General features: G+C 37.9%; 1 protein-coding gene across 1 annotated transcript in view; it reads left to right on the plus strand.

Annotated features, from left to right (window-relative positions):
* Positions 1-13,940, plus strand: part of LOC150081663 (UPAR/Ly6 domain-containing protein crok-like) — a 35,820-nt gene extending 21,880 nt beyond the window's left edge. Inside the window, exons 2-3 of the mRNA XM_090378797.1 lie at positions 6,583-6,741; positions 10,521-13,940. Of these exons, the coding sequence (XP_090234923.1) occupies positions 6,583-6,741; positions 10,521-10,732 (371 nt within the window). The 3' untranslated portion in view covers positions 10,733-13,940. The remainder of the gene's footprint in view (positions 1-6,582; positions 6,742-10,520) is intronic.
* Positions 13,941-27,537: the final 13,597 nt, after the last annotated feature.

Genomic DNA, 27,537 nt, shown 5'->3' on the forward strand with positions numbered 1-27,537 from the left:
AATTTAATCGTCAAGGGAACAATTAGTGCCAAAGCTGTTATTCTGTAGCATGATAAAACGGAAGTGGTCGGTTCGCTGTTGGGAGGACATTTTGGTCATAATGCGTCAGGTCTTATGATACCATGTATGAAAAACTGTAAATAACTGGAGGAAAAGTGCTACTCCCTTCCCCACCCTCCTGAAATCGCCCAAGTACAAAAATTCGTTCCGGTCTCCAATGGTTTCTAATTCAGACCTTGAACTATAATTTCAATTTAATTAGCGCAGTAGAAATATCATTTACACTGTACTAGGCGTTACTGGTTGTAATGTATTATGGCCAATGTATAGGCCTAAAGTAATACACTACTCTTCAAAAAGTAGCCGGACAATCAATCAAAACAGAACCAAATATGGTTCGACAGTACAGGCAGTCAGCTAGAGCAGGGGGGAAGCCAACCTTTTTCTCTGATGTGCCATATATTATTTCAAAGATGTGTCACTCAAGACAAATATCGACTGATCCACTTTCAAATTCGTAAACCAGCAGTTCATAATATTTTTGCTGGTTGTGTAAATGAATTTCATGCTAGCTAAGCGGATGAAATTAAATAAGTTCTTGAAATAATGAAAGAATTAAAAAACAATTTTTCAAAACGAAGAAGTTTTATATAAAACGTACAGGCATACGCAGTACTTCAATCGTCCATTCCCACGTCCTTTAGGAGGCAGTTGAATCTTTTTCACATTTGTTCAGTGTTTGGCTTAGTATTATTTAATACCTGACTGCGAAGTATGAAATAATTAACAAAAATCTCGGACAGGTTATTTGAAATAACTTTCCAATACAAGTACGTGAGTAACATAGGAAAACCACATGAAAATCGTATATATACGTACGTACTCCTCACATGATACATGTGTTTATAAGTGCGTATTTCCACAGAGCCCATCCGTGGATGTGTGTGTGATCATATCAACGGATGGATTAAGCAGTATGTGTTTTATCTTCATTTTCGATTTTTAAAGTCGGCTCTATAATTTTATGTTATATTTTCCCAAATTGAGAGATGGGCCACAGGCCAGCATGTTGTCGCAGGTTAGCTACCTCTGAGCTAGAAGATGTACATTCTAATGGTAGACTATACAATAATTTATAGATAAATTACACAACATGGACTGACATCTATAAATAATTTTGTTTCATTTTAAGCAAATTCAGATGGATTTTTAAATTCAGAAATTGTCCATTCATTGGTTCACATAAATTAACATGCGTGGCCTTCCGTGCAGCTCTAAGTTACTGATTATTCGAAAAGGTCCAACATACTATGAAAATAGGAGTCCGTGTACTTTTTTGGAGAGTAAAGTGTTTTCGAATTCCATTTCTCACAGTACACGCTCCCACTAAGTATTTAATATAATCCTAAAGGAATGTGTCCAATAATACGGAACAAATCATGGTAGATCGCCTGAACAAAAAAATATAATTTCTCAATTCAGAGGCTTAAAGTGAATTCTATATACACTCATGAACCAAAATATTACGATCACCTGCTTAATACCGTGTTGGACCGACTTTTGCCACGATAACCGCTTGCACCCGGCATGATACCCACTCCACAAGAACGCGGAAGGTGTGCTCAGGTATCCCGAAACAACTGGACAGAACGGCCTCGGAGTTCGGCAACGGAGCGAGGCCATTGGCGTGGAATGGCGAATGCTGCGTTCGATCACATCCACTTATGTTCGATGGGTTTGATGTCGGAAGAATCTGTCGGCCAGGGAAGTACACAAAACCATTCTGCACAAAGCGGGTCTTGAGACACTGGGCATTGTCTTGTTGAAAGAGTCCAGTGCCATCTGGACACACTGTCACCAGGTAGAGCAAAACTTAGTTCTAATCAATGCTGATGTAAGATTTGACGGTGAGGGTGTGTTCAATGGGAATGAGGGAGTCCCAAGGATGTCCATGAGAGCATCCCCCAAACCATGATACCACGCCGACGCCCTGTTTTCGTCCAACTGTGCAGTCTGGTTGTAACTATTCACCTGGTCGTAATTGAATACGCATCGTCCCTTGGAATGATGGAACTGGAACCTTGATTCGTCAGCCCAGGCGACTCGTTTGCAGTCGTCCAATGTTCAGGAACGGCGGGCACGTCACTCTTAGGTGTTGTAGGACCGCTCGTGGAGGCAGGTGGTCATAATGTTTGGCTCACGAGTGTAAGTATCGGTTGCAACATTTTCATTTCTCTTTCGGATGCTGTTAATCCTTTCCCGCATAGTTCTGTCCAACTGAATAGAAAGGGTTCTGATCTTATTCACCAACACTGCAAAATTAGCATATAATCTGATCATTAATAAAAATTTCTCTAAAAAATTAAGCGGATTATAAATTAACTCACTGTTTTGCAGGAATTTCCGGAACAATGCAATGTCAGCTGGAAATGAAGCATCCACACTCACAAAAGAAGCGCCCTCTGTCCTCTGCCAGAATAAACCCAAAATTACGAGATTTCTTTTCTGTTGCAGGAATAATGTCCATAAATCAAAACAGCATTTTAAAAGAAACCGCCTCCGGCCCTTTCAACAACAGTTAGCCAGCTGCGCGAAGAATCATTAGAGGTGACATGGCACTGTGCTCAGAATTTATTTCCAATTTGAGCTTAAGAAATATTTCTGAAATGATGACAGGCGAACAGAACTGTTGCGATAATGTTTTTCTGAAATTTCGGTAGAAGGACTTCAAATCCCAACTATAAGCACTTTTAAATACATTTTAAGTTTTCTTGAATTTTTAATTATTTGTGATCATTAAGACATTCTCACGAAGATTTTTCCTGAAAAACGTCGAATTCTTTTGGTCCTGTCAGTACCCAAAAAAATTTAAGCTTTTAAGTTTAAATTTAAGCTTTTCAATATTTTAAAACGCCTACGTAATTCTTTCAATACCATTCAAATTCGATTTTCTTCTTTGTCTACTCACGTGGGAAACCACCTTATACTTGTTTGTTCCAAACATAGATTACAGGAAAAGTGCTCAAAGAGTATTTCAAAAGATAAAAGCATCGAATGGGAAAGTTACAGTAAATTGTTGACATGTTCGAAGTTTAATTAACTTCCATCGATGAGTGCTATCTAAACACTGGACACCGTCTAAATGGAGTAAAAATCAATTCGAAAGATGGGAGTATTTCATTTAATCGCAAGAAAAAAGCAAGCCATAAATAAGAAAAGCGTGAAAGGGCTCTATCTATGTGTGGTTCCAGGAACACGACAAAAAATATTCCAATAAATGGATCAAAGTGAAATGGAAAAAAAAAACAGAAGTTGTTGCAAAAGTGAATTCGAAGTCCTCAAGCAAAATTCTGAAAGCACCTAATCAGTGGATGCTTTCAGAATCGAAAAATGATTCAGATAGTTTGAGTGTCTTGTGACACGAAAACTATCCGAATCACTTGTGAATCCAATGCGACATTCCCAAACGGCATTGAAGAAATCATCGATTACAGCTTGATTGCCCATCCGCGTCAGAGAAGGAAATGAGATTTTTTGCCGTATGAGGTTAGACGTTGTAATGACGCCGTAAACACCAGTAAAGAAAAATCCAGGATGCCGGAACTTCCGCAGTTTTGGGAACTTCTGCCATGTGGACTTTTGAAGCATGGCGGAAATGCGACAAGCAATGTCGCCTTGACGATTAGGAGGTGTGCTCACCAAGACCATTTTGCGGTAGAATGTAGATAACGGAGTTAGACCTGAACGTACAAGTCTATGGAAAGGTCTGTGTAATCTTAGCAAAAACACACTTTAGAAAAGTGGAAGTATATCACAGGATTAAAGACCATCTGCTGGCTTTCTTCACCTCTTTATTGAAGAATAGAAATGTCCACTTCACAATGAAGAATCCCACTACACCCAGAAGATCACAGGTGGGGTCCTTTCTGGCCTCCGATTCTCAGCCACACTTTTCCTTTTTATGTGACGTTGCAGTACATGCCGATAATATAAAGTTGCTTACCTTAATCCCACCTACAGAAAATCCAATGGCAACAGCTTCTTCAATCATTGAAAGTTTGGTCGCACTTTCAATTTTCTTGCAGAATTTCAGGTTAAATCTTAACCCAAATAAATCTGCAGTAATAATTAATTCACTCAAACAGCAATCAACAGAGATTCAACCATCAGCTTTAGGCACTCTCATCCCAGTCGTTACTAGCCATAAAGACCTCGGCGTCTATTTTGATAATAAGCTGAGATCTAATACTCAAACAGAATATAAGGTGCAGCTGAAAAAAAAAAAAAAACGAGAAATATTTTTTTAATCACTTATTTTAAATAAAACAATTTCAATGTTTATCCCCTTCAAAGTACTCTTCAGCCACGTCTATGCAGCGCTCCATTCGTGATTTCCAGGATCTAAAACAGCAGCAGAAGTGTCTTTGGAAGATTCCACCTCTAATTGACGTTGCTGGAAGTTTGTTCCATCTGTCGTTGTGTAACTAATTATTCTTGTTCTTTGTCTTGATCTGGAAATAGACACTGCTGCACTTTTCATCATATTTTCCTAAATGTAATACTCCATGTGGCAAGGATGAGTAATATTGTTTTTAGTTCTCTCTACTACCTGTACCGCACTTAGCAACACTAAATACTATTTATTTGTTTTTCATTGCACAACTTTTTGATGACACACGCACAGCTACAGTTAAGTAAGTCTATTAATCTTTCTGTTTATGCTTCTGGAAGCCCACACAGTCAGAGGAGTACACAAAAAAAGAGAGAATACAAGAAACGGCATCGCTTTTAACAGTCACGGGTTTGAATCCCGGTCACTCAAAGCACGTGTACTTATGCACCCTCGCGCTGATCACTGCCTCTGATTCTACATAGCAGGATCTAACCTGTTGATGTTTAAAGCATCGTTACAAACAGTTGCCAATTAGCAGAAAGGTGTATTTGCATAACTGTTATTAGTTGAATTTATGAATATTATTTATCTTTATAATCTATTTCATAGAAAGGTTGTAAAATTTTATTTAAAATAACTGACGTGTACATACTAATATAAAACGGATGTTTATTCATTTTTACTGAAATTTTCTTACTATTTTGAGAAGAAAGCGGAGAACGGATGAAAAACATGCGTTTTGTCTAAAAGCGCTCCAGTAAGAAGATTTAGAGACGAACAGTTTGGATCTCATCATTAATGTCTGGCTTATTTCCTCTTCTATCAATAATCTGCATTTGATCCTTGAAAATTACACAGAGAAGACGCTTTTTACTTCTACCAATGACGATTTAAACTCGTATCTACTCTTTCACCGTGCCGCGAAGAGTTCCAAACCTTAAACAACCCACCTTGAATCGGTCCCGTTCACCATGAATTATTCAAACTCCCACACTCTTCCTATGACGTCCTCGTGACCCCTGACCTTTTCGCTACCGCAACAGTGTTCAGTGAAATGTCTCCTGCAAGCGGAGGGGCCTGACGACGCGACCAATCGATATCAGCCGGGCGTCTAGCATGGAAAAGGCCACACATACACTTCTCCGTAGCCTCGCGCTCCGTTTAGCCTACTTCCCGTACAAGGACGTCACGTGATCGCAATGGAGGTCACCCCGTGAAATTAGCAGGCGTCAACTTCAACATAACGGAAAGACGGGAGGAAAAAAGTTGACCTTGTTCGTTTCAAATCGCCGATATTGATCATATATTCAATGTGCCGCATTCACCCTTCACTTTCAACTTGGCTACTGAGAACTTAAACTGGGCGACATTCCAAATCCTTGATTTGGGTGCGATGATGGTGAAGGAGTTAACTTGTAGATGCAAAACGAATTGACAGCTCAGGAAGTCTAAAACGATGGCCGATATCAATGGAAAGATTAATCTTCTGTTTCATTCCAAAGTTGGCATGCTGCCAGTCAAAAACTAGTTCAAATTGTACGCAACTTAACCCATTACATAGATGGTATATAATCAGTTGGTGGGAGGAAGAGAAACTATTACGGTTGCACAGGGCCGAGTGCTAATTAAATTTGTAGAAATGGACAGCAAAGAAGAAGAATCCTTTTTCTGGATTGAGGTCCCGTTCTGTTGGGATTTGGGACTCTTTTCAGTGTGAGGCCCGAGTGCACTACCTCGCTTCACCCCTACCCAAAGAACCAGCCCTTTGGTTAGATATATACCTTAATTCCCTTAAGAACTACAGCGAGCCCAAAAAGGTCTGACCAAGTTCCACCCGAAAAAACAGCTGCTGTTCTTGGACACGTTTCACAGCGATGTTGGCACTTTTGCTTCACTATATCTGCTCATTTGTATGCATATGGCATCAAAGCCATACACAGTCGCCTTCTCCTTTATCCAAATTAGCCACCCGCATTTTAATATCTTAAGAAAGCGAGTCATTCACTATCACTGGCGCGTTACACCAATAATAGCAGCTGACACCAGCGCCAATCAACTGTCACGCCATCCACCAGACGTAAAGAAATATTTTTAAACTTTAATTTTCGCTGTAGGTTATTATTTCATAAATTAATAACCGATATAAATATTAAGAAATGTTTCTATATTGATGCAATTTATTTTTGTAGGTGCAGCTATTATGTGCTGGGAGTGCAATTCCCATTATGACCGTAATTGTGCGGATCCCTTCCAGAACTACACAATTGCATATACAGACTGCAAACAGCGTTACCTAGCCCATTATCCAAATACCGAAGCTACCATCTGTAGGAAGATCATCCAAAAAGGTAAAAATGATTTTAAATTATTTCCTTTAAAGCTATAAATTAAATTTAAAATTGATTTTTAAGTCACCGAATCATATTCTGAATTAATACAAGAGGATGTCTGCGAACTGAGTGTATTTTAAAGTCGGTTGCCTGTTTTTCCCCTTGGAGGAACTTTTATGGGCTTTTGTTTCGCACAATGGCCGAATTAATCGATCTAAGCGAGCGTTTTGACTCTCTTGGAAATTTGGGTCTTTCAAACAACTCCTGGAAATTTGGGTCTTTCAAACCGACCAAAGAATACACGGGATAAAGCAGTAAACTTCCAATGAATGAAGTCAACTCTGTTTTTTTATATGCAGTACCACTCTAAGTACAGTGACTATGGTACTTTGTTGGTAATATAATGATATTGGAAGAAACTTGAATGTTTTACTGGCCATTTATAACCCACAAGTACAATGGGCGACTTTAAATGCAAGTTTTGCCTTGAACAGCCTATTACAGTCAAGCACTTTGCTCCATCGTGTCATGAATGCTGTCATTTTCCTGAATGATGTCTTTTCAAAGGCCAAAAAGGTGAAAGTCATAAGGAACAACATTGGAACTGTGGCGTTTGAGCAAGAGCACCTCATCCTATTGCATCCAGTCCGAAACAGCCTTGATTTTTTCGGTCTTGTTTGAATTGATGTCCAAATTAAAAATTTTTTTACACATGACTGTTCAAATATACATGGCTCGCAGATGCTGATGATTTTCTGTTAGTTCAATCCCATAAAATAATACAGCAGACATTGGATAACTACTTCAAAGTAAGTTAAAGTTAAATATACCTTTATATTACTTTAGAGGTAATTTATATTTTTTCTTAATTTTTCCTAATTTTGGTTTAGTCCTTTAATGTCAAGAAAGAAGAACAGCTCCGTAACGAGAAAAATAAATCTTCTCAAGAATTTCTCCAGAAAACAACTGTTATCTTTGAGATATGAAAACACTACACTATGTTCTGAACTAAAAGATTTAATTAGAATTTATAAAATATTAAAAAGAAAACATACAGCTACGCGATACGGGACTTATTTCAGTCTCTTTTTCTGTAGTTTCAGGAGTCTGTTAAATTAACATACAGTACCAAAAATACAGGACAGCGTTTAACGGATGGTTGTGGTTATTGTAATAGGGTTTAAGGAGCATCAGCGACTAAGGCCATATTGCTCCGTGTATATTGTCTGTAAATTGTGTTCGGAGATCGATTTTCTGTTTGCTGGATGAAAAACCCGAGTTTCCGGAAGAAATGATACTCCCGCTGGAGACCGACCTCAGCCACGTTGAAAAACGCCCATAAAGATTCCTCGCGTCATCGACGGGATTCGAATTCATGTCTTTTCAACCCGGTGTGGGGAGAACGGCGAGTCTACCAACTGTGCTACCCAGAGGGCGAGTTTAACTGAAGACAGTCATCTGTTACTGAGGGACTGTCCTGGTCAGTGGGGAAAAAAATCCTGCTTTTGGCTGTCCTCAAACTATATTCTGGATATTTGGTCCTGTAATACACTGTGCTGCCACTTTATTATGTACACCTACCTAGTAGCGTGTTGAGTCTCCTTTAGCCTTCAAAACAGCCTGAATTCGTCTAGGCATGGATTGAACAAGATGCTGAAAACGTTGTGCAGGAATGGAGTACCATGCAGACATGAGTGTGTCACGCAGTTCCTTGAGATTTGACGGAGGTGTAGGCCTGCAGCGAACAGCCCTTTCCAGCTCATCCCAAAGATGTTCAATAGGATTGAGATCCGCGGACTGAGCGGGCCACTTCAGCAAAGAAAAGTCATTGTCATGTTCCTGGAACTATTCCATAGTGATTCGGACTTTGTGCGCCGGCGCATTATCTTGCTGGAAGTAACCATCTGACTGAGGATAAACTGTCAACATGAACGGATGCACTTGGTCAGCAACGATGTTCAGGTACGATGTGGCATTCAGACGTGAATCTGTGGGTATCAATGGACCCAACATGTGCCAAGAAAACATTCACCACACCACCTTGCACAGTAATCGTCAAATATGACGGGTCCATGGATTCACGTTGTTTTCGCCAAATTTTGAGCCTTCCATCAACATGATGCACCAGGAACTTCGATATGTCAGACCAAGCAACTGTTTTCCAATCCTCGATAGTCCAGTGCTGGTGTTGCTGTGCGCACAGGAGGCGTTCTCTCTTGTTCTTCGTTGATAATAAAGGTACGCGATGTGGCCATCGGCTGTTGCAGCCCATTCGCGACAAAGTGCGACTAGTGGTCCGTTGCGATATTTTGTTCTGCTCATCAAGGTTGTATTCTGACGTGATGTGCGACATTGTGGCCCGTCTATTTGCTTGCACAATTCTAGCCATCCTCCTCTGACCTCTCTCATCAACGAGCGATTTTCTTCCACAGGAGTGCCGTTGAAAGGATGTTTTCTGTTCGTTGCACCATTCTCGATACACCATTGAAACTGTGGTGCGTGAAAATTTCAGAACCCGTTTCAGAAATGCCTTGTCCAGCACGTCTTGCACCTACTGCCATGCCACGTTCGAAGTCTGTTAAATCACTCTTTTTCCTCATTCTTGCTACGGTTTGTATGCTTAACTGATATTAGAAAGGTTGTTCTGCTGCATTTATATACACAACTGTGGTCACGTTACTTGCAACATTGTGGGACAAACCATTTGTGTGCAAAGCAGGGGTGTACCTAATAAAGTGGCAGCACGGTGTATATTACTATAATATAACGTATAGGTATCTTTTATTGTCAAAATTTTGCCAAGAATAAACCCCCCCCCAAAAAAAAACCAAATAATAGAACAGCAGGTATACACTATCGTATACAGAGAAGTTGCTTAATCAGCTGAAAAATGTGTGTGTGTTGTTATTGCATTTGGGGGTTTTGGCACAAGGGCCCCGTTGGGCCATATTGTGCCAGTACATAAAAAAGTGGGTGTAGTCGTTCTTTGATTGTAGGATGAGGTAAAATGATCAGATCTGATAAGGCAAATTAGATCAGTTCACATCTAGATGATCAGATGTAATACGACATTTGAAGGGCATTTTGCAAAATGCCCTTCAGCTGAAGTATTCGATCTGTTACCTTACTTAGCTCTCATACTTTCTATTCAATTCAATTCCTACTGAAACTGTGGACTAAGATGCATCGATTATCAAGCTCGATCAAGCATCGATTATCTATACTTGATATACAGGTTTCTTCATAAAGCTCGTACTTCGTTCGGATGTGGTGAAGAAGCTATGCATCGCAACACACGGCTCTCGATGTGGCAAGAATATCGGCGCTGGAACACTGACGGATGGATATTTGATTGGCGCTGATGGATTCACTTCACCATAATCAAAAACAAAAGAAAGGCACCACCTATCCTGGCATGGCATGGTAACAACTCTGTAACATACAGCCCTTTTTCTTGGAGGCAATCTTTCTGTTTATACTCAAGCACGACACTCGGTCAGAGGAGTTTACAATTAATCATCCAAGGGAGATAAAAATCTTCTTTACAAAGATAACTCACCTCTTGTAAAGAAGCCTTTTATTTCATTTGGTATCTCGACAATGAAAATGGTCCATCAATCATAAGTGAATATAATGGATTTTAAGTGTGGTGCATCCACAGATCTATCCTCCACCAGAATAGATCTGCAGATTCAGTAACGGTTTATCTATAAAACTCCAGTAACTGATAGTGTAAGTTTATGAATACAATTTTGAAAGTTTTTCTGTTTCACGTATATATTTTTGATTTCTTCCAGTGGACCATGACTATCGGTATATTCGAAGCTGCGGGTGGATCACCGAGGGGAAAGATGGCTTGGAATGCATCAAACGTGCCGGTACCTTCCAGGTCTTCGTGCAGTATTGTCACTGCTCAGGAAATGGTTGCAACCTTGCTCCTCCGAGTGTTCGTGCAAGCTGGCTGCCCTTAGGAATATTGCTAGCTATGTTGATCGTCATTAAATCTTGAGAAGTGACGTGTGTTATTGGACAACATTGCTGTGTTTCATTGAGTTCCACCTTCGTCAGAGTTCGCGGGAAAAAATATTCATGACACTTCGTACTACACGGTTGTAGTTTTTTCTTTAATTCTGTTAAAGTCGACCAAGAAGTGAGGTAAGAACAAATGGCCATCATTTTCCTTACCCTTCTTCTTGACTTTTTTTGGCTGCTTACAATTAGATGCAAAAAACCCCAACGACTCTATAGAAAAAGAAACTGGTTTTCAGTTTAAATCACTAAAATAGTATTGTGGTAACTGTTTGAATATTTAATTATCGCAGTATTTGTTGCCAAAGTTATGAAAACATCCATGACAATTCCATCTGCTAAACTAGTGCTAAATAGACGTAAGCTAACGTAGGAATGTAATAACAAATTACGACATGCGCAGTAATATTTTCTTTTTTTGCACGAAGGCTTTTGGACATACCCAGTGCCTCCAGACCGTGTGAGACTTGTGATAAAAGCCTTCCTTCCCAAGGTAGAAATAACGCCTTTATGTCAAATAAGGCATAAAAAAAGTAAATTAAGTTTTGTTGCAGGAGTTGTTTTTACTATATGCCTTCGGAGTAGACAGAGTCCTTAGGATATTTTCTATTTTATCACAATACAGAGAAATTATAAATGTAATATATTTAGCGCTTTTCCTTACTCTACTCCTAACAGATACCACTTATTTGGAATTCGTTTTGTGAATGGGAATTCAATTGTACCATCAGCTTTATCTTTGCCGAGAGCTGTGGTCAAATTGAGATTGATATTTTGCTCGAAAATGATCATGGTTTAAAAATTTCGTTATTAATAGAAATGTTCTATGGTTCAAGAGCTGAATGAGATTACCCATCATTTTCCCAACTTAGAACCACCCGATTTTTAACATTCCCGGTCTGGTTGTATTTAAAAAAAAAACAAAGTTACTGAGAACAAGACAAAGATTTCTCACTTTTGAAAAAAAAAAACAGCTGGAAGTTCTTAGCAATATTCTCAAGCATCAACCCAGCGGATATCGCAATTGAATTCCTATCATGGCCCAAAGGAGTTGAGGATGAACACGCTTAAACTCTTTTAAGATACTATTATAAATTTTAAATGTGGGTATTTAACAAAAATCCTAATTTAGTATCTCATGCCAAATATTTGAATTTCTTTTTTTAGATGGAGAAACCCTTGAGTCAATTCTTGTTAAGTAAAATGTTTCGAATAAATTTGATTAACGAACCATTTTTGATCAAATGCATTAAATCAAATATATACTCAGAAACCAACCTTTAAGATATCCTAATGGCAAAGTTTTATCAGAGGGAAAACAAGTCATAGGTTTTAGTTTTTTGAACAGTCCACTGCCATCGTAATGCTGTAGGAGGGAAGCGCGGTAATTTAGTACTAGAAAAAAAAGAAACTCTTCTGCCATCTTGAATATGTACAGTACTAATATTATATTTAAACGTATAAATTCCCTACGCATCATATCCTTTGCGGTTCCTACAGAAACTTGGATAAAATTCTATTCTAGTCGATGTACAGAAAATGTGACCATTTGTAGAATATTCTCAAAATGGGTTTTGATTCCTATTTCTGGATAAAATATAAACTTTCGGAGAAGTTCCATTCGAGAGCGAAGTAAGGAACACATGGAAACGATTGTCCAAAGGAAAAATATACGCATCAAGAAATATTCCTCTGTACAAAATTCCGTTTATCTTAGCAGGCGCTCAGTTGACTTCGATAATTTATTCCATTTCCTGCTTGTAGCGTTAAATCCGTTAAACTGTTCTTTGTAATAAAATTATATCCCGTGATTTTTGTTTAGAAATCTTGCAATGGTTTCATACTAAAAGATAGCGCCACCTTTTGCCATAAAATATCCAAATATAAGGAATTGTAATTGAGAAATTCCTAGTCATAGCGTATAACGGGCTCTGTGCAAAGTCATTGCCTGTGGATGGAAAACAAATACAGGAGGACCTCTAAATACTTTGAGATCTTATACTCAATTATGTTGCTGTAACTAAACTAACTAAAATGCATAAGAATTGGAAAAATGCAAAGGTCAAGTTTTAACAAAACATTCAAAACAGCTAATACACTCTAAAATGAAATGCATCCACATCTAGCATGTCTCAAACAAGGTATCAAATACTCGTATATATTTGATATTTTGGAAAATTTTTAAGCTTAGAGGCCACTTCATTTTGTTCTTAAATCGAAAGGAGTTATTGAAGCTTGTTCCACAATATAACAAATCCACGTAATTCATTGGAGTATACATGGTTCCTTGAAATTACTGTAGTGCTAAAATGATATTACTCCTAAACCACTCGTGTCCATCCCATCTAATAGTTTGTCGAGTTCTTCCTTGAATTTATTCAAATTTCTACCCACTTTCATAGCACCAGATGGAAGTGCGTTCCAACAATCAACCATCCTTCCTCAATTTGAATTTGTGCTTCCTCATGTGTGTAGTTTGAGAAGAGAAAAGATTCGACCAGCATTAAGGTTTCTCAATCCAACCAAAGCTTTAAAAACCTGAGTCAGATCTCCTTACAGATGACTAGTCGTCAGATGTTGCAATTTGCAGAAAGAGCCTTTCCTGATAAGAGCATCCTTTTGTTCCCCCTTCAATAATCTCATTTACTCTAGTTAAAGATAAAAAAAATCTCGTAAAATCAGCATCGTATCAAAGACAATAAATTTACAGCAAATAAGGTGAAGTATACAAATATTTCAGTGAAAAGGCATCAGTATAAGCATATCCTTAAGCCAGTGTAACGTCTTGTTTTGTTTCCATCCTCAGGCATCAAATTTTACTTGGAGTAAGTGAACTTCATTACGTTAAACACAACACACACACACACACGTTCTATGTATATTTATTTATTATTGAAATCAAGAAGCAGCGTTTTGGATGTTTAATTCAGTGATATGGTTGATGTTTTCAGCAGACTGTTAACTATACGCAAATCATCATATTCAGTACTTGTAATTATATTTGTGTAATGATTAGAAATTGTGTGAATACGTTTGTTTGTAGCTATGTTTCACCCACGACTTTTTGTGTGTACAGCCTAAGGACTAGTTTAATTGGTTGTTTGAGAATGTCTCCTGATGGTGATGCTTTTCGGAATTTGTTTTGTAAAGAATTTAGATGAAATGCAAACAAATTTTATTCTATAAAACTTATGCAGTGATGTGTTATTTGACTAACAACACACAATATTACGACTTATGTCCTAATTATCACAATTGTTTATAGGGTTGGACTGCTACGTCATCTGTCCTGCAGATAATAAAGAATAGATGAAAGAAATTATGAGCTTATCTCACAACAGCGGGTACAAATATAGCGCTGTCCAATAAATTGGTTTATATTTAGCAACAAGGAAACTCAGGCCACGTCAGAATATCACAATAAAATACTGGAGTTCTACAGCTTGTTGATTATCTGAGGAATAAAAATACGCTTGGAAATCTCAGGGGGAAAACTCCGCCTGGGAACAAAATCAGCTGATAACAACTGTTCTCAGCCTTGCTTTAGCAGGTCCCAGGCAGAGTTTTTCTAATTCACATTTTCTCTTTATCACCGACGGTACTGAAACTTGAATCTGGCAAGGTCCGGGTTCAAATTACAACTTACAAAATTCTAACGTACTTCACTAAACATTCGCATTTTAGGACAGACTTTGCCAAAGTGGTCACAGGTTGGTATTTTTCAAGAAAGTCGTATGCTTTTCGTAACTTATTTTAAAACGATGTATTATCGATAAACAAATTCAGAGGGTCAGGATTTCTTAGTCATTCTGGTTCAGCTAATATGTATTGTATTCTAACAGCGTCCAAAAGATTCAATTCGATGTAGTCTATTTTCCAAATTGTTACACCTATTTTACAGCTGTTCTTTGGTAAAACCAACCAATAAAATATACACACATCAATTACGGGAAAAAGCATGTTGTGATCGTCCAAAATGGAAGACAACGTAGTGGAAGCTAGAAATCTGATGATAAGACAACTGCAACTTACACGTTACGTGCAATCATGAACGGTGGAGGTTCTTAAATGCATTTAATTATTAAATGTCTTTCCGTCTCCCTGCAGAATATCAGTTTCGCAACTTTCTTCTTCCATCTAACACCACCGTCTTGTTGAAATGTACGAAAACATCTACAAGGAGTTCAATAATGTGAATGTCCCTGATAGCCCTCATTAGCGTGTAGTTAGTTGTCCTTCAAACATGCGTGGTGGAGGTAACTCAAGGAGTGGCTAGATTATCTTGAAGGTTTCCGAAGTTAAAGAAATCCATAGAGGAAATTCAAAGAACACTGTAAAAACCTATAGTACTTAGTACTTATACTTGAAGTGACAAACAAATTGAAGTGACTGAGTTTGATACTACAGATGACGTGGAGCTGCTTGCCTCTCACGAAGAGGAATATCTTTTGAGGTTGTTGTTTTGTTGGATTTTAGGAGCATCAACGACTAAAGCCATATTTGCTCTGTGTATATTGTCTCTAAATTGTGTGTTTTGTGGTCGGTTTTATGGACGAAAAACCCAAGTTTCAGGAAGAAAAAACATGATACCCTCGCCTGAGACCGACCAACTCAACCACGTTGTGAAAAACGCCAATAAAAATTCCTCCTGTTATTGATAGGACTCAAACTAAGGTCTTTTCCACCCAGTGTTGGGAGGACGGCGATTCTACCAACTGTGCTACCTACGAGGGTATCTTTTGGGCAGCTGAGAAAATTAAACAGAGAGCTCTATGTTATGCCTATCTTTATTTTATTTCAATTAAAGTATACACAACAGATGATCGATTTACAGTGCAGAAATAGAAAGTGCAGTCATACATTTAACAATAATACAATAGTAAAATATTAAACCAAGTGAAGATGAAAACAAAAGAGTAAAAAAAAATAAGATAAATTGTTTTTAATTATACAATAAAACAATATAAATTACAGCTTTATAAAGCCAAGACTTTAAAACCTAGTGAAGATATTCATGCTGTATTCTCAAACACCTTATCAGACTATTTCATATCTTTGTAATGCTAACTTGCATACGGTATTGCAAACTTATATTAAGATGATAGCTTTCTCTGAGGAGTTCTAAAGATAAGTTATAGCGGTGGCCAGTTTTGTCCAGCATAATGTCATCATTGTGTATATAATCGCATTTTACAGCAGAGATGTACTTATTGAACTCACTGCTTTTAATAAAAAAATGAGATCTGAGTGGAGAATCGTTAGATTTTACAAACGCACATTGTACCTTTGAAAGTACTGCACCCTCTATGACTAAGCGACATTTCATATCTGATATGTTAATATTAAACAAGTACACTGAGTGATCAATGAATTAAGGCCATATAATTAATACCGTGTTGGACACGAATAACAGCCGCTGTACACCTCCACTAGATGTCTGAATACGTCCGTGGGATCTGTAGCCATGCTGCATGCAAGGCTTTCCATAGTGTCGGAAGATAATGTGTCCATACGCCTCACTTCCCGTTCCAAAACATCCCACAGGTGTTCAACTGAATAGAGATCAGACGAATTTGGAGACCAATCAAGATGGGTGATATCTTCACCCTTTCCCTTGAACCACTGGTGCACAGCGCGGGCACGATGATGGCGTATTCTCATCTTGGAAGATCTTGTTTCTGTCTGGGGGGAAAATGCAACATGGTCTCCAAAAAACCGCCGGTGGGTATATGTGTTCATGTCTAAGGTGGTTCCCAGACTTATGTCTATCTCCTTATGTTTACCTGTATATACTATTCTAGTGCAGAACCTGTGCAAAGTGACCTGTAGGAATATTGACATGTAGTGGGATGTTCTGATGTTAGTGACAAACCACTTTGCTACCAGAAAGCAGCCAAAACCTGGGCAGCTGCTGCCTGGTGCAAAGCTTTTCCATTAGTTATAATTCCCATAAAATTAAGTGAAGTACTTTTCCGTAAATTATAGCAAGCAAAAAAGCTGTATATGCCACATATAAATCAAGTGGTATGAAGCCCGACAGAACCAGCATGGGGTTAGCAGACAGTTCTACGGATTTTAAAAAATGACAAAATCATTTGTCTTTGAATTGACAGTAATTTTTGCTTGAATTTTACATTGACAATTTTGGGATACCAGATATTTGCACCATACACTACAATTGGAAGAAAGACTGCCTTGTGGTATAACAATAAAGTCTTCTTTCTCAAACCCCATTCAGTTCTTGTTATACGAATGATTGCAGAAGAAGTAGTCTTAACTTTATCACTTAAGTTTTAAACGAGGCAAAAATGCTAGTCTATTATTTTTAATTATACTTAGATGTTTGGTAGTACTGACCATTGGAATCCAATTTCTCCCAATTAAAACTATGGGGGGAAGTTTTTTCAATATTAAGTTTACCCTTAAAAAGCATCGTCACAATTTTCTTACTGGATATTTTCAGCTTATGTTTACAAGCCCATTGAAATAAACTATTCATGGGAGATGTAGCATTGTCTTGTAATTTTCGCCTGGAACTTCCAGGTAGACACATAACCAGGTCATCAGCATATGCAACTCTATGACGTTTTGGTATTAACTCATTTAGCCACAAATAAAAACAAAGTTCGAAAACATGGGGGGCCCAGGACAGAGCCCTGGGGACATCCAAGACTTACAAATTTAAAATATACCATATGCTGTGACCTGACCACGACCTTCCTACCAGTAAGATAACTGAGAAGGGATTTATACAGCAAATGAGGTCACTGAAATTGTCTTAGGGAGCAAATTATTCTCCGATGCCACGCACTATCAAAGGCATCCTAGAAATCTATTTTTAGCACCAAATCATACTTCCTTACTTACTGGTTGATATAATCTACCAGATCTTTAATAGCATCCTCTGCTGAACTTTTTTTCTTAAAACCTTACTGATAAAGCAGTTGAAACCCAATTTGGGGCAACAATCAGTTAATCTTAATAACAGCAATCTTTCATAAACTTTGGCTAAACTTGGAAGCAGGGAAATCGGCCTGCACCCCCTTGGGTCAGTAGCCATCTTGCCTGGCTTAGATGACAATTTTATCAGGGCCACCTTCCAGATAACATTTATTAAAAGCATTTAATAAAAATTGTGGGAAAATCTCTATCATTTTCAAAATTGCATCATTCTCTATTAAATCTAATCCTCGTGTCTTATTAATGTTAATATTTTGACATATTTTTAAGTCTAATTCAGTGAACAAGTAGTCTTCACTGGTTCCCACATAAATAAGATTTAATTGCCTCATCTCTGTATGTTCCTCTGTATCATCTACAGCCACATCCTGTGGAAACAAAATCAACAGTAAACATCCTAAATTTCTGGGAATTATACCCTAAGAATACTCTATCACTGTTCATTAGACACTTTAATAACTTCGGTGTCATTCCCACTACCAAATTAGTTAGTTTAGTCATTCACAGTACTAAAGCGAAAATTAACTTCCTGTTGCACTTCCACCTCATCATAACTGTATTCTTTAAAGTTCTTAAGATATGTCGTTAATAAACTCTTCCTTAGAAATGCCGTATATAAGTATTGTAGGATTATTCAACTTAGGCTTGTCGTACAAAACCCCTTTAGAAACTAGCGTTTCAGAATTCTTAATTTTTTCGAAATCCTCCACCCTTTGTTTCTATAATCACACCTTTATTCCGAATTGTTCTCAAATTGCGTATTTTAATATCTGTGAAATCTTGCTTAAATGTGTTCAGCACAGCCTCTTTCATTTCCTGACTGGACGTAAATTGAACCTGCTCTTAAAATCACTTTATTTTGCTGCCTTCTTTTAAAATTTCCACCACCTTTCTTTTTCTCATTATCCACAGTAGTCTCCCAGTTCACATTTCTATGGGATCTTCATTAATTTCCTCTGTATCTCCATATTCTGAGAAACCTCTTACCTTATCTGCATACGTCTGTTGATCGTTCCCTCCAACAGGAAATGGCTGCCCCTTAACTATGCCATCAAATAAATTTGATCTTAGTTGTAACTCATCTAACTTGGCTTTCAACCTCTCACTGTCTATAATTAGTGAAATCGTAATAACTTCCATATCAACCCATTTGTCCAAGACATAGTTAGATACAGCCTTCGTTACTTGCATACCTCAAAGGCCTTTTAGGCCTTTGAGGTATGCACTCGGTTACAGCCATTGACTAGGGGGTTAGATACATATTCTATTATGCAACAGAGAATAATATTATATACAATTTTACATTATACGTAACACTCGTTACTAAATTATACAATACATGTAGTACTTATTATCAGAATTATACAATACATTAATAACTTGTAATTAATTAATTGTAATCAATAAATAAACGAGAAAGATTTTATACTGCTGCGTTTAAAGCATAACATCACCATATTTACATTAGCACGGATATTCGCAGCAGAACAGGATACAGAATACAATACAATATAATACAAAATAAAAAAGCATAAAAGTTCATTTTTACTGTTTTTCAGCAGTCTGTTTCTTCTGTGGGAGTAGAGTGGAGTAGGTAAGACATATTCAGGAGAGTGTTTCCAGATGAGGTTGGGATTCCTGGAGGTTCTTAGTGCTGTTTATTTTTTTCTTACATCTGTATCTGCAGGTAGCAGTTTTCGAGAATTTCTTTTCTATATGCAGAGTTTTTCAGGGTTGATTTTTAGGATTTTAAACAGCTTTAGAGTGTTTGCTGGAAAGAATCTTCCCAGACTATCCAATTGCGTAAATGCGGGCTTGAGTTGCTGTTCCTTACCTGCAATTCGTCTTTGTTTTTCTCTGGGTGTTACTATCCACTCTCGGGCTTTCGGAGAATCCAGCCGTCCCGATAAGATCTGAGCAAGTGCCATTATATTCTTTGTAGTGGTCGTTTGTCTCCAGGGCGTGACTTCTAAATTAGAGTATAGTATACCTCTTGAGATGGTAAAAGGCTTAGCTGAAATTCTGCTCAGCTATCTCAAGAGCCAGTATTCTATTTCTAGAAAAGCCTTGATAGTGCTTTCGGGAGCTGAAGACCAGATTTGTGACGCATATAGAGGAATAGGGATAACACATCTATTGATATACTGAATCATTAAATTGGGGTTTCTAATACCGGTTAGCTCCTGCCTGGTTGTCCAGAGCGCCGCGTATGTTTTCCTACGGATGTAAGCATAGTGCGGAAGGAAGTTCAGTCCTTCGTCCCACTTGAGTCCAAGATGAACGTGTGACTGAACCTTTTGGACAAGGATGTCGTTCCCGTATATTTTTATTTTGTTTGGATTTATTTTATTTGTGAAGGTCATTTGCGCAGCTTGTCTTCATTTAGGTGTAGCCCGATAGAGTCTAGGTATTTTTGTAGTTCTTTTATTTTGGCGTTGGCCACTTGGTTGCAGTAGTTGGCAGATTTCTGGTCTTCTGAGGTAATAAGAAATTTAATATCGTCCGCATATGTGATGAATTGCTTCCTGTTTTGAGCTAAGAAGGGTTCGAGGGCTATGGCAAAGAGTGTGGCGGACAATACACTGCCTTGTGGGACTCCTTTATCGACTTGGTACGTAGCGCACACATTCCCGTTTGTTATTGTGATTTGTCTGCGCAGAAGAGTTCGTTAAAAAATGGAGGACATTTCCCGTAATGAGGAAGCAGTCCCTCAGAATAACTATTAAGCTGGGATGGATATGTTGTCGAATGCGGCTGCCACATCTAGAAAAACAACATCCAGTTGCTGCTTGTTATTTAGCGCTTGCTGGATCCTTAGTAGTGTTTCCATGAGGTTGGTGATGGTCGATCTCTGAGGAAGTATTGAGTGCAGGTATTCAGGTCTGTGTTTGAAGCAATGCTGGATAATGATGTCCAGGATTGTTTTTTCGAAGAAGATTTTTTTTTGTAAAGAGCATCCAACAGCGATTGGTCTGAAGTCTTTTACAGATTTAGGGTTTTTTATTTTGGGGATAGGTTTTACGTAATAGCTTTTCCACAGCTTCGGGAAATCCTCTCCCACCATTATTCTCTGAAATAGATGTAATAATATATCGATGATGAAACAGCTACATATTTTAATCATAAAAAGTGGGAATTTGTCTCGCTCGATTGTAGCTTTATTTGGGAGACTGTTGATTGCTCTTTTTAAGTTGTCTCTGCTGATACTGATTTCCTTCAATTCTTCGTTGTTAGTCACAATTTGATTAGTGTTGATAATGTCTTTAATTTTCTTGATTACATCCTACATTTTGTTAATGTTATCTTCACTGTTAACTTGATTTTCATTGTGGGGTGTTCCGAATTTAGCTACAGCCCAATCCTTAAAAGTTTTCTCAGTCATTTTATGCAAGTAGCTTTTTTTTTGGCAATTCTTTTGCCCTTTTTTAATTTTGTTATAATCATTTCAAGGTGTGCCTGTTTCTCAGCCTTCATGAAACGTGCTCTTTCATGCTTGTACCGGATGTGATCCTCTGGATGCCCTGTTCCTTCCCATTTCCTGTACAGTTTTTGTTTATTTTTGAAAATTATTTTTAACTGTGGGCTGAACCAAGGGTTTGCCCTCTCTGACGCTTACTTCCTTAGAAGCTCCTTCTTGCGCTATATGTAAAAGTGATTGCGAGAGTGTTGTTAAGGCGGTATCGGTGCTCAAAAGGTATAGGTTTTGCCAGTTGTATTCGGTATGGTGTTTTAGAATTACATCATTTTTAATATATTTTGTTGAGAAGATTACCTTTGTTATACTTTTCGAATGCCAACCAGATTGCCGGATGTCTCGTTGCCTTCTTAATGTGGCTTCAAATGTGAGTGGTCGGTGATCTGACGCGAATTTCATAATGTTCTCCTTCAACCTTATATCTGAAGTGTTATAGTAAATCAAGTCCAGGCACTGAGTTCCTCTTGTTGCTGGTGTTTTCAGTTGGCTCATATTTAAGGCTTGCATTGTACCATCCAATTCACTTTTTGCCTCGTGATGTTTTGGTAGCGGCATATTGAGGTCCCCCAATACTATTGTATCTGTATTCGTGCTCATGTTTGAGGCAAGCCACGTCAAAAGCTCAGCTCTGTTTTCTTTAGTATGCTCTGGGAGTAGATATATATAGAAGTATCTTCTATACATGTATATATAGACGTATCATGTCAGTCCTTTTTGGTTGGCAGGACTGGTGTGGAACTTTAGGCATGGAACGACATGGGACTTCGCGGTATTTCAGGTTAATTCATAAAACGTGCATGTCCTGTTATTTTCTTTCTCCAAAGTAAACTTACCGAAGACTACCTCGTGCACCCAGACACATTATCAAATCGTAAAAAAGTAACCTTGTAAGGATCCCAGAATAGTTCAATAATATCAACCAGTTCAACTATAGACTGAACAAGGGTCTGACTTTTTTTTGTATGAAATGATGATATTATCACTATCTCTTGATCATAAAACCTTCAAATTATTTAGCCACTTCTTAAACTAAAAGCGTCTAACACAATACGAAACGAGTTCGGTATGTAAAAATTCATTCGGGAAAAAGAATGCTTTTCCTAGAGAAAATGCTTTGAACAACAATTGGTATGAAGGATGGTAATTCAGTTAAAAACCATAAAAGATCAACCGCAGCAGAAAAAAAGCAAAATTTATCAACCAGAACATAGCGTAGGGGACACACATTAAGGGCCCTTTAGGGAATCCAAATTTCACACATCTGTTTTAACAATGGAATTAATTTTGGATTAGTTTGCACCACTCTTCGTTAGCTTTATCAATGGGCTGCCACTCTAAAATTCAGAAGTAACATTAATGAAATACATCGGTTTTAGGAGACATCAAGGAGCATTAGTATTTTCCCTCTTTTCGCTGAGATTTAGTAAAATCAAAAGGCACCACAGGTCCTTAAACATTAGTCACGATGTTAGCATTGAAATGATCCTTTGATAGCGTGCACAGCGGTGAGGATGGAGCATTCAGCAAGGAACGAATGTAATTAATCGTACCTTTTCAACGCTGCTGAGTTCTAACTAACGTCTTTTTTAATTAAATAATTGCTTCTCGCGAGCACGGACGAATTATATGCGCTCTTTATGATGCACGAAGAACTAATTATTATACTTTTTTTTCTTATTCACAACGATTCTCAAAATTATCTACCGTTTTTCGAAAATACCGAATCAAAACACTGCTGCTAATGTCACTGATCCAAATATAACGCAGTTGTATTTGGATCAGTCACATTAAATTGGTATTAAAAAACGAATTAAAAACTTTAACTGGATCATTCATATTAAAGTAAATTTAAACTCACTTTTAATTTACTCATGCCAGGTTACACAAACGAGGGTGTATCAAAACGTTCGTACCCTTACCTAGAAATAATAGCCCTAGAAATGTGAAACTTCACAGAAACTTTAATCCTTTTCTTTGCACACTCCATGTATAGTAACACATTTCTCCCATCTATGGACCAGTTGTTTAATGCCTTGATCATAAACGTCCGAACTTTTTGCCTGAAACCACGATTCCACTTCGTTGATGACTTCCTGAGACGAAACAAAGCGGCATCCACGCAATGGTACACCCAGCATTCGTCATTTGTCATCAACCGATAAAAAAGTTCTCAACATCCGCATTACACAAATCCAACAGTCGGCAAGAACAATGCATTCGACATTTCTTCTGCAAAGGCATCAGCAATCTTGGAACCCATCGTGCGGAGACCTTAGACACGTGAAGATGGTCATGTAAAATGCTGTGGGCAGACACATAACTAATTGCGACTGCATTTGCGATGAAATGAATTGTCACACGTCTGTCACTCAGCACCAGCTGCTCAACCCTTGCAACCGTCTCGCTGTTTGTGGACGTTGATGACCTTCCTTCTCTTGGCTCCTCAAAGACACTTGTACTTCCGCACTGGAACTCCCGTTTCCGCTTTTTTTACAGTTTCATAGGATGGACAATTCTGCCCATACACAGCTTTCATTTCTTCGTAAATTTTCTGAGCTGTCTTACCCTGCAAATGCAGGAACTTGATCACTGCTCGATACTCCACTTTGTCAACCATAGCGTCCTTTCTCAGATTCCGGGCTCCATCTCTGGTGTACGATCACCTACGGGAATGACATTTCACATGGTAGTTATTGAAATGTAGACAGCTTATATTAGAAACGGCATCTTCCAACTGATGTTTTATCTAGGTCAGGGTACGAGCTTTTTTATAGCACCCTCGTATTTGCCAAATTTCAGTTTTTTTATGACCGTTTGTTCTACCAACACAAATTTTATTAAATACAACAAAAGTGGCATTGAGTCCAGTTCCTCTTTTATAAATGAACTTAAACATTCATAATTAAGTCCACAGGATCCAAAATTATTTTCGCAATCATTTGCTGAGATAGTTATCTATACTTCTCAGATGAATTGTCTTTGATGAAGCTTTCTTTGATTATCTTTTTAAGCTAAAATTCAGTTCCTACATTTCTCCCCCTTTTCTTGCTCATTTAAGTTAACATTCTCTGGGGACTCCATACGACTGAATTTCCTTTTATTTTATCTATTCCTCAATGGTTAACTCTTTTATAAAAACTAATCTTAGAGGGAGATGAAAATTAGCCAAAATACCATTTTAGGATCTTGTCTAACCTTCGCTATATTTTCGTTTAGTAAGGGCACTTTAGCCTGCATATAAACTGGTAACATTCGTTGTTGGATGTTACGAATGGTAGCATCCAACAACGTAACATCAGTTACTTTCCTTTGTACAAATTATCATATTACTTTTTACAACACAAAAAACAGTTATTACTCGATCCATTTTACCCATTATAATTTGATCTTGATTGTATCAGTTAATTAATAAGAAAAACAACAAAAACGAGCCAATATGGAAGTGAAACCTTTTTGGGAATACAGGTGTCCTCTCCAAGTTCACTTTTTGCATTTCCAGTACTATTTATAGATGGACGCAGTCACTGACGTCTCAAGCCTTACATCACTCAAACGCTCTTTCAATTTCAGTATTCACTTACCTTAATGAAAAATATTTCGCTTGAAGGTTGATATTTAAGAAAATAATTGCGAAACTGCAAACAGACTGCCACTCGAACACTCACAACTAACGTGTGTTAGAGTAATGGTGGAAACCAGAGCCGGTGGATTCTACCATTTATATAAAATAAGCACAAAAAAGAGATAATCAAACCTTAAGTTAGAATATTGAGAGAAACTATGGATTCAGAAGTCCTAAACGATTAGAAATGTGCAAATGTCTCTCCTATTCATAAGGATGGTTCAAAGGGTGATGGGTAACTACAGACCTCTAAATTCTACTTCTGTACCAGGGAAGATAATGGAGTCAAGAGATAAAGCGCTGTAAGTTCATCTTGATCGGAAATGGGACTTAAGGCAATTACAGTATAGATCTGCCAGTGGATGGCCATGCCTTGACAATCTAATTAGCTACTGTGGGGTTGTCACAAAGGAACTGCATGAAAAGAATAATTCTGGCATCCTGAACGTAGATTTTGATAGAGCTTTTGAACTGTACCACATGATTGCTGCATAAATTGGAACAATGTGGCATCAGGAACAAATTACAGACTAGTTAGGAGGTAGGAAACAAAAAGTACCGCAAATTTGCTGCGTCTGGAGTCTCCAGGAGACTCCGTTGAAGTGTTTAACACTTCAAATGATCGAGTAAACTAAATGCCGATGGCATCCTTCCTCTCGCTCAAAAGACAACGCACATGAGGGGATATGGATTATAAAAGGGTGGTTGTAGGATGCTTTCAGCCAGAGAGGGATTGATCGTTGGAACAAACTTCAATCTGGTGTTGTGGAAGTAGATAGTTTGAATAAATTTAAGGAATTACGCAAATTATTAGACGGGTTGGACAGATGAGGTTGGTACTTTATTTTAGTTTATTACTTATTTATTTTTTTGGCAGATTCTGTATAAGCCTGCTTCCTTGCATCGTTTTCCAATACTAATATTAAACAGATTAGTTAATGATGCAGTGCGTCACATTTCAAGCTCATTAACGAATATTAATTTAGAGTAGACTACCGATTAACTGGGGATGAAGGGAAATCAATTTCCAAGGATAATCGATTTCCCAGATAACTGCAAAATAAACAAAAAAAAAATCGGGATTTTGAACAATATACATTTTAATTAAAAAACAACAAATTGTATACATACATACAGTATATTCATATGTTCTAAGCATCTTTTTCTTGTTTACTGATGAGTTCAAATTTTTGTTGTATTGAAAGAACAATTCGTTTGCTTTTTAATATGATGATTGGTAACTTTAAAACTTTTGAAATAAACGCAAACAAAATATGGGTCTACTTACTGAACAACCGCACTCAAAGTATGCTTAACACTCGCTAACTGATGAATAATGAACACGTAACTGTTTGTACGCGCACGCGCCTAAGGATTGAAGGAATCCCTAAAGAACAGAATTGTACAGTGGACTCCCAGTGGTTGATTAAAGGTTTGTGTAACCGTATTTTTTAAAAACATTTAAATTCAAAAATAAATGCTGTTGCTGATTTTTTTTAAGACACTTAAATCAATTTTTTTTTGTCCCCGGTTAATCCGCAATCGGAAGTCTGTAATTCATGATTTATAACAAAAAAGAAGAAACAACGGGTTCCCACGTTGCCCATTCATTTCTCCAACCAGCGCGCGTCATGAATTAATTGTGATGGGTGGATTACTACAACGGTCGGTGTTGGATCCCTCACCGTCTTTAATATTTATTAACCAGAGTGTAATGTCCGGATTTTCTGATGTTCCAAAGATGGTCAGTAACATTAATCAGCGCATGCCGTTTCCAGGATATCCAGATAAACTAAGAAGATGGACTGAAAATGGCAATTAAGGCTTAACGAAGATCAATGTAAAGTGCTGCATTTAGATTGAATAATCCCGGAAAAATGCCATTTGGATTATGGGTGAATTTAAGGTAATTGATAAGGAAAAGGAGATAGCTGCCATTGTATAATCCGACATAAAGTTTTTTTAGAGCATTGTCGACAAGCTGCTAGAACATCGCATGGGACTCTAATGACATATAGAAACAAAGAGATAATCCCAGGGTATAAAGCAACGGTTAGGGCAACATCTGGAACACAGGTTTTGAACCCCTCATCTTAGGGAAGATATATTGGAAAGGGTGTAATAAAGAGAAACAGATTAGTAAAGCTGTTCAAGAATTGTCTTCATGACTGACACACACAAGGCGATAAATATTTCAATTGTAAAAGTTGCAGAGCAGATGTGCAGGAATATGCCTTCAGGCAGAGTTATGACTGACTGAATAAACTTCCACCCAGTGTTGCGGAAGTCTACAATTTGAATATAAGAGAGGGAATTGAAAACTTCGTGGCCTGAGTATGAAAGAGTAGTGGAAACTGTGTTAAAATTTTCTCTACTTAATGTAAAGTGTGCAATACATTTTAAACGAGAGCCTGGAAGATGACCCACACTGTGGAAGACTTGCAATGCCCAACTAATCACTAGTGATTAGTAATCGAAGAGTGACGGTCCAGTTCATTTGGATAGCTCATCTGAATCAGTTGTTCAAAAACGCACGGGAATTGCCAAGTCAAGTGAATATTTGCATCGTTTTTAAGCAGATCCAGCAAAGTTTGTGATCATTGATAACATGTGGGTCCATCACTCTCAGTCAGAGAAACATGAACAATCCAACGAGTGGAAACGCAGCCCTTCTCTGCTCAAAAATAAGCCAAGTCGATTGATTCTGCTGCCAAGGTGATGGCATCGG

Source organism: Mastigoproctus giganteus, chromosome 8 (genome assembly GCF_048544385.1).
Source record: "Mastigoproctus giganteus isolate SK-2022 chromosome 8, ASM4854438v1, whole genome shotgun sequence".
NCBI classification, from domain to species: Eukaryota; Metazoa; Arthropoda; class Arachnida; order Uropygi; family Thelyphonidae; genus Mastigoproctus; species Mastigoproctus giganteus.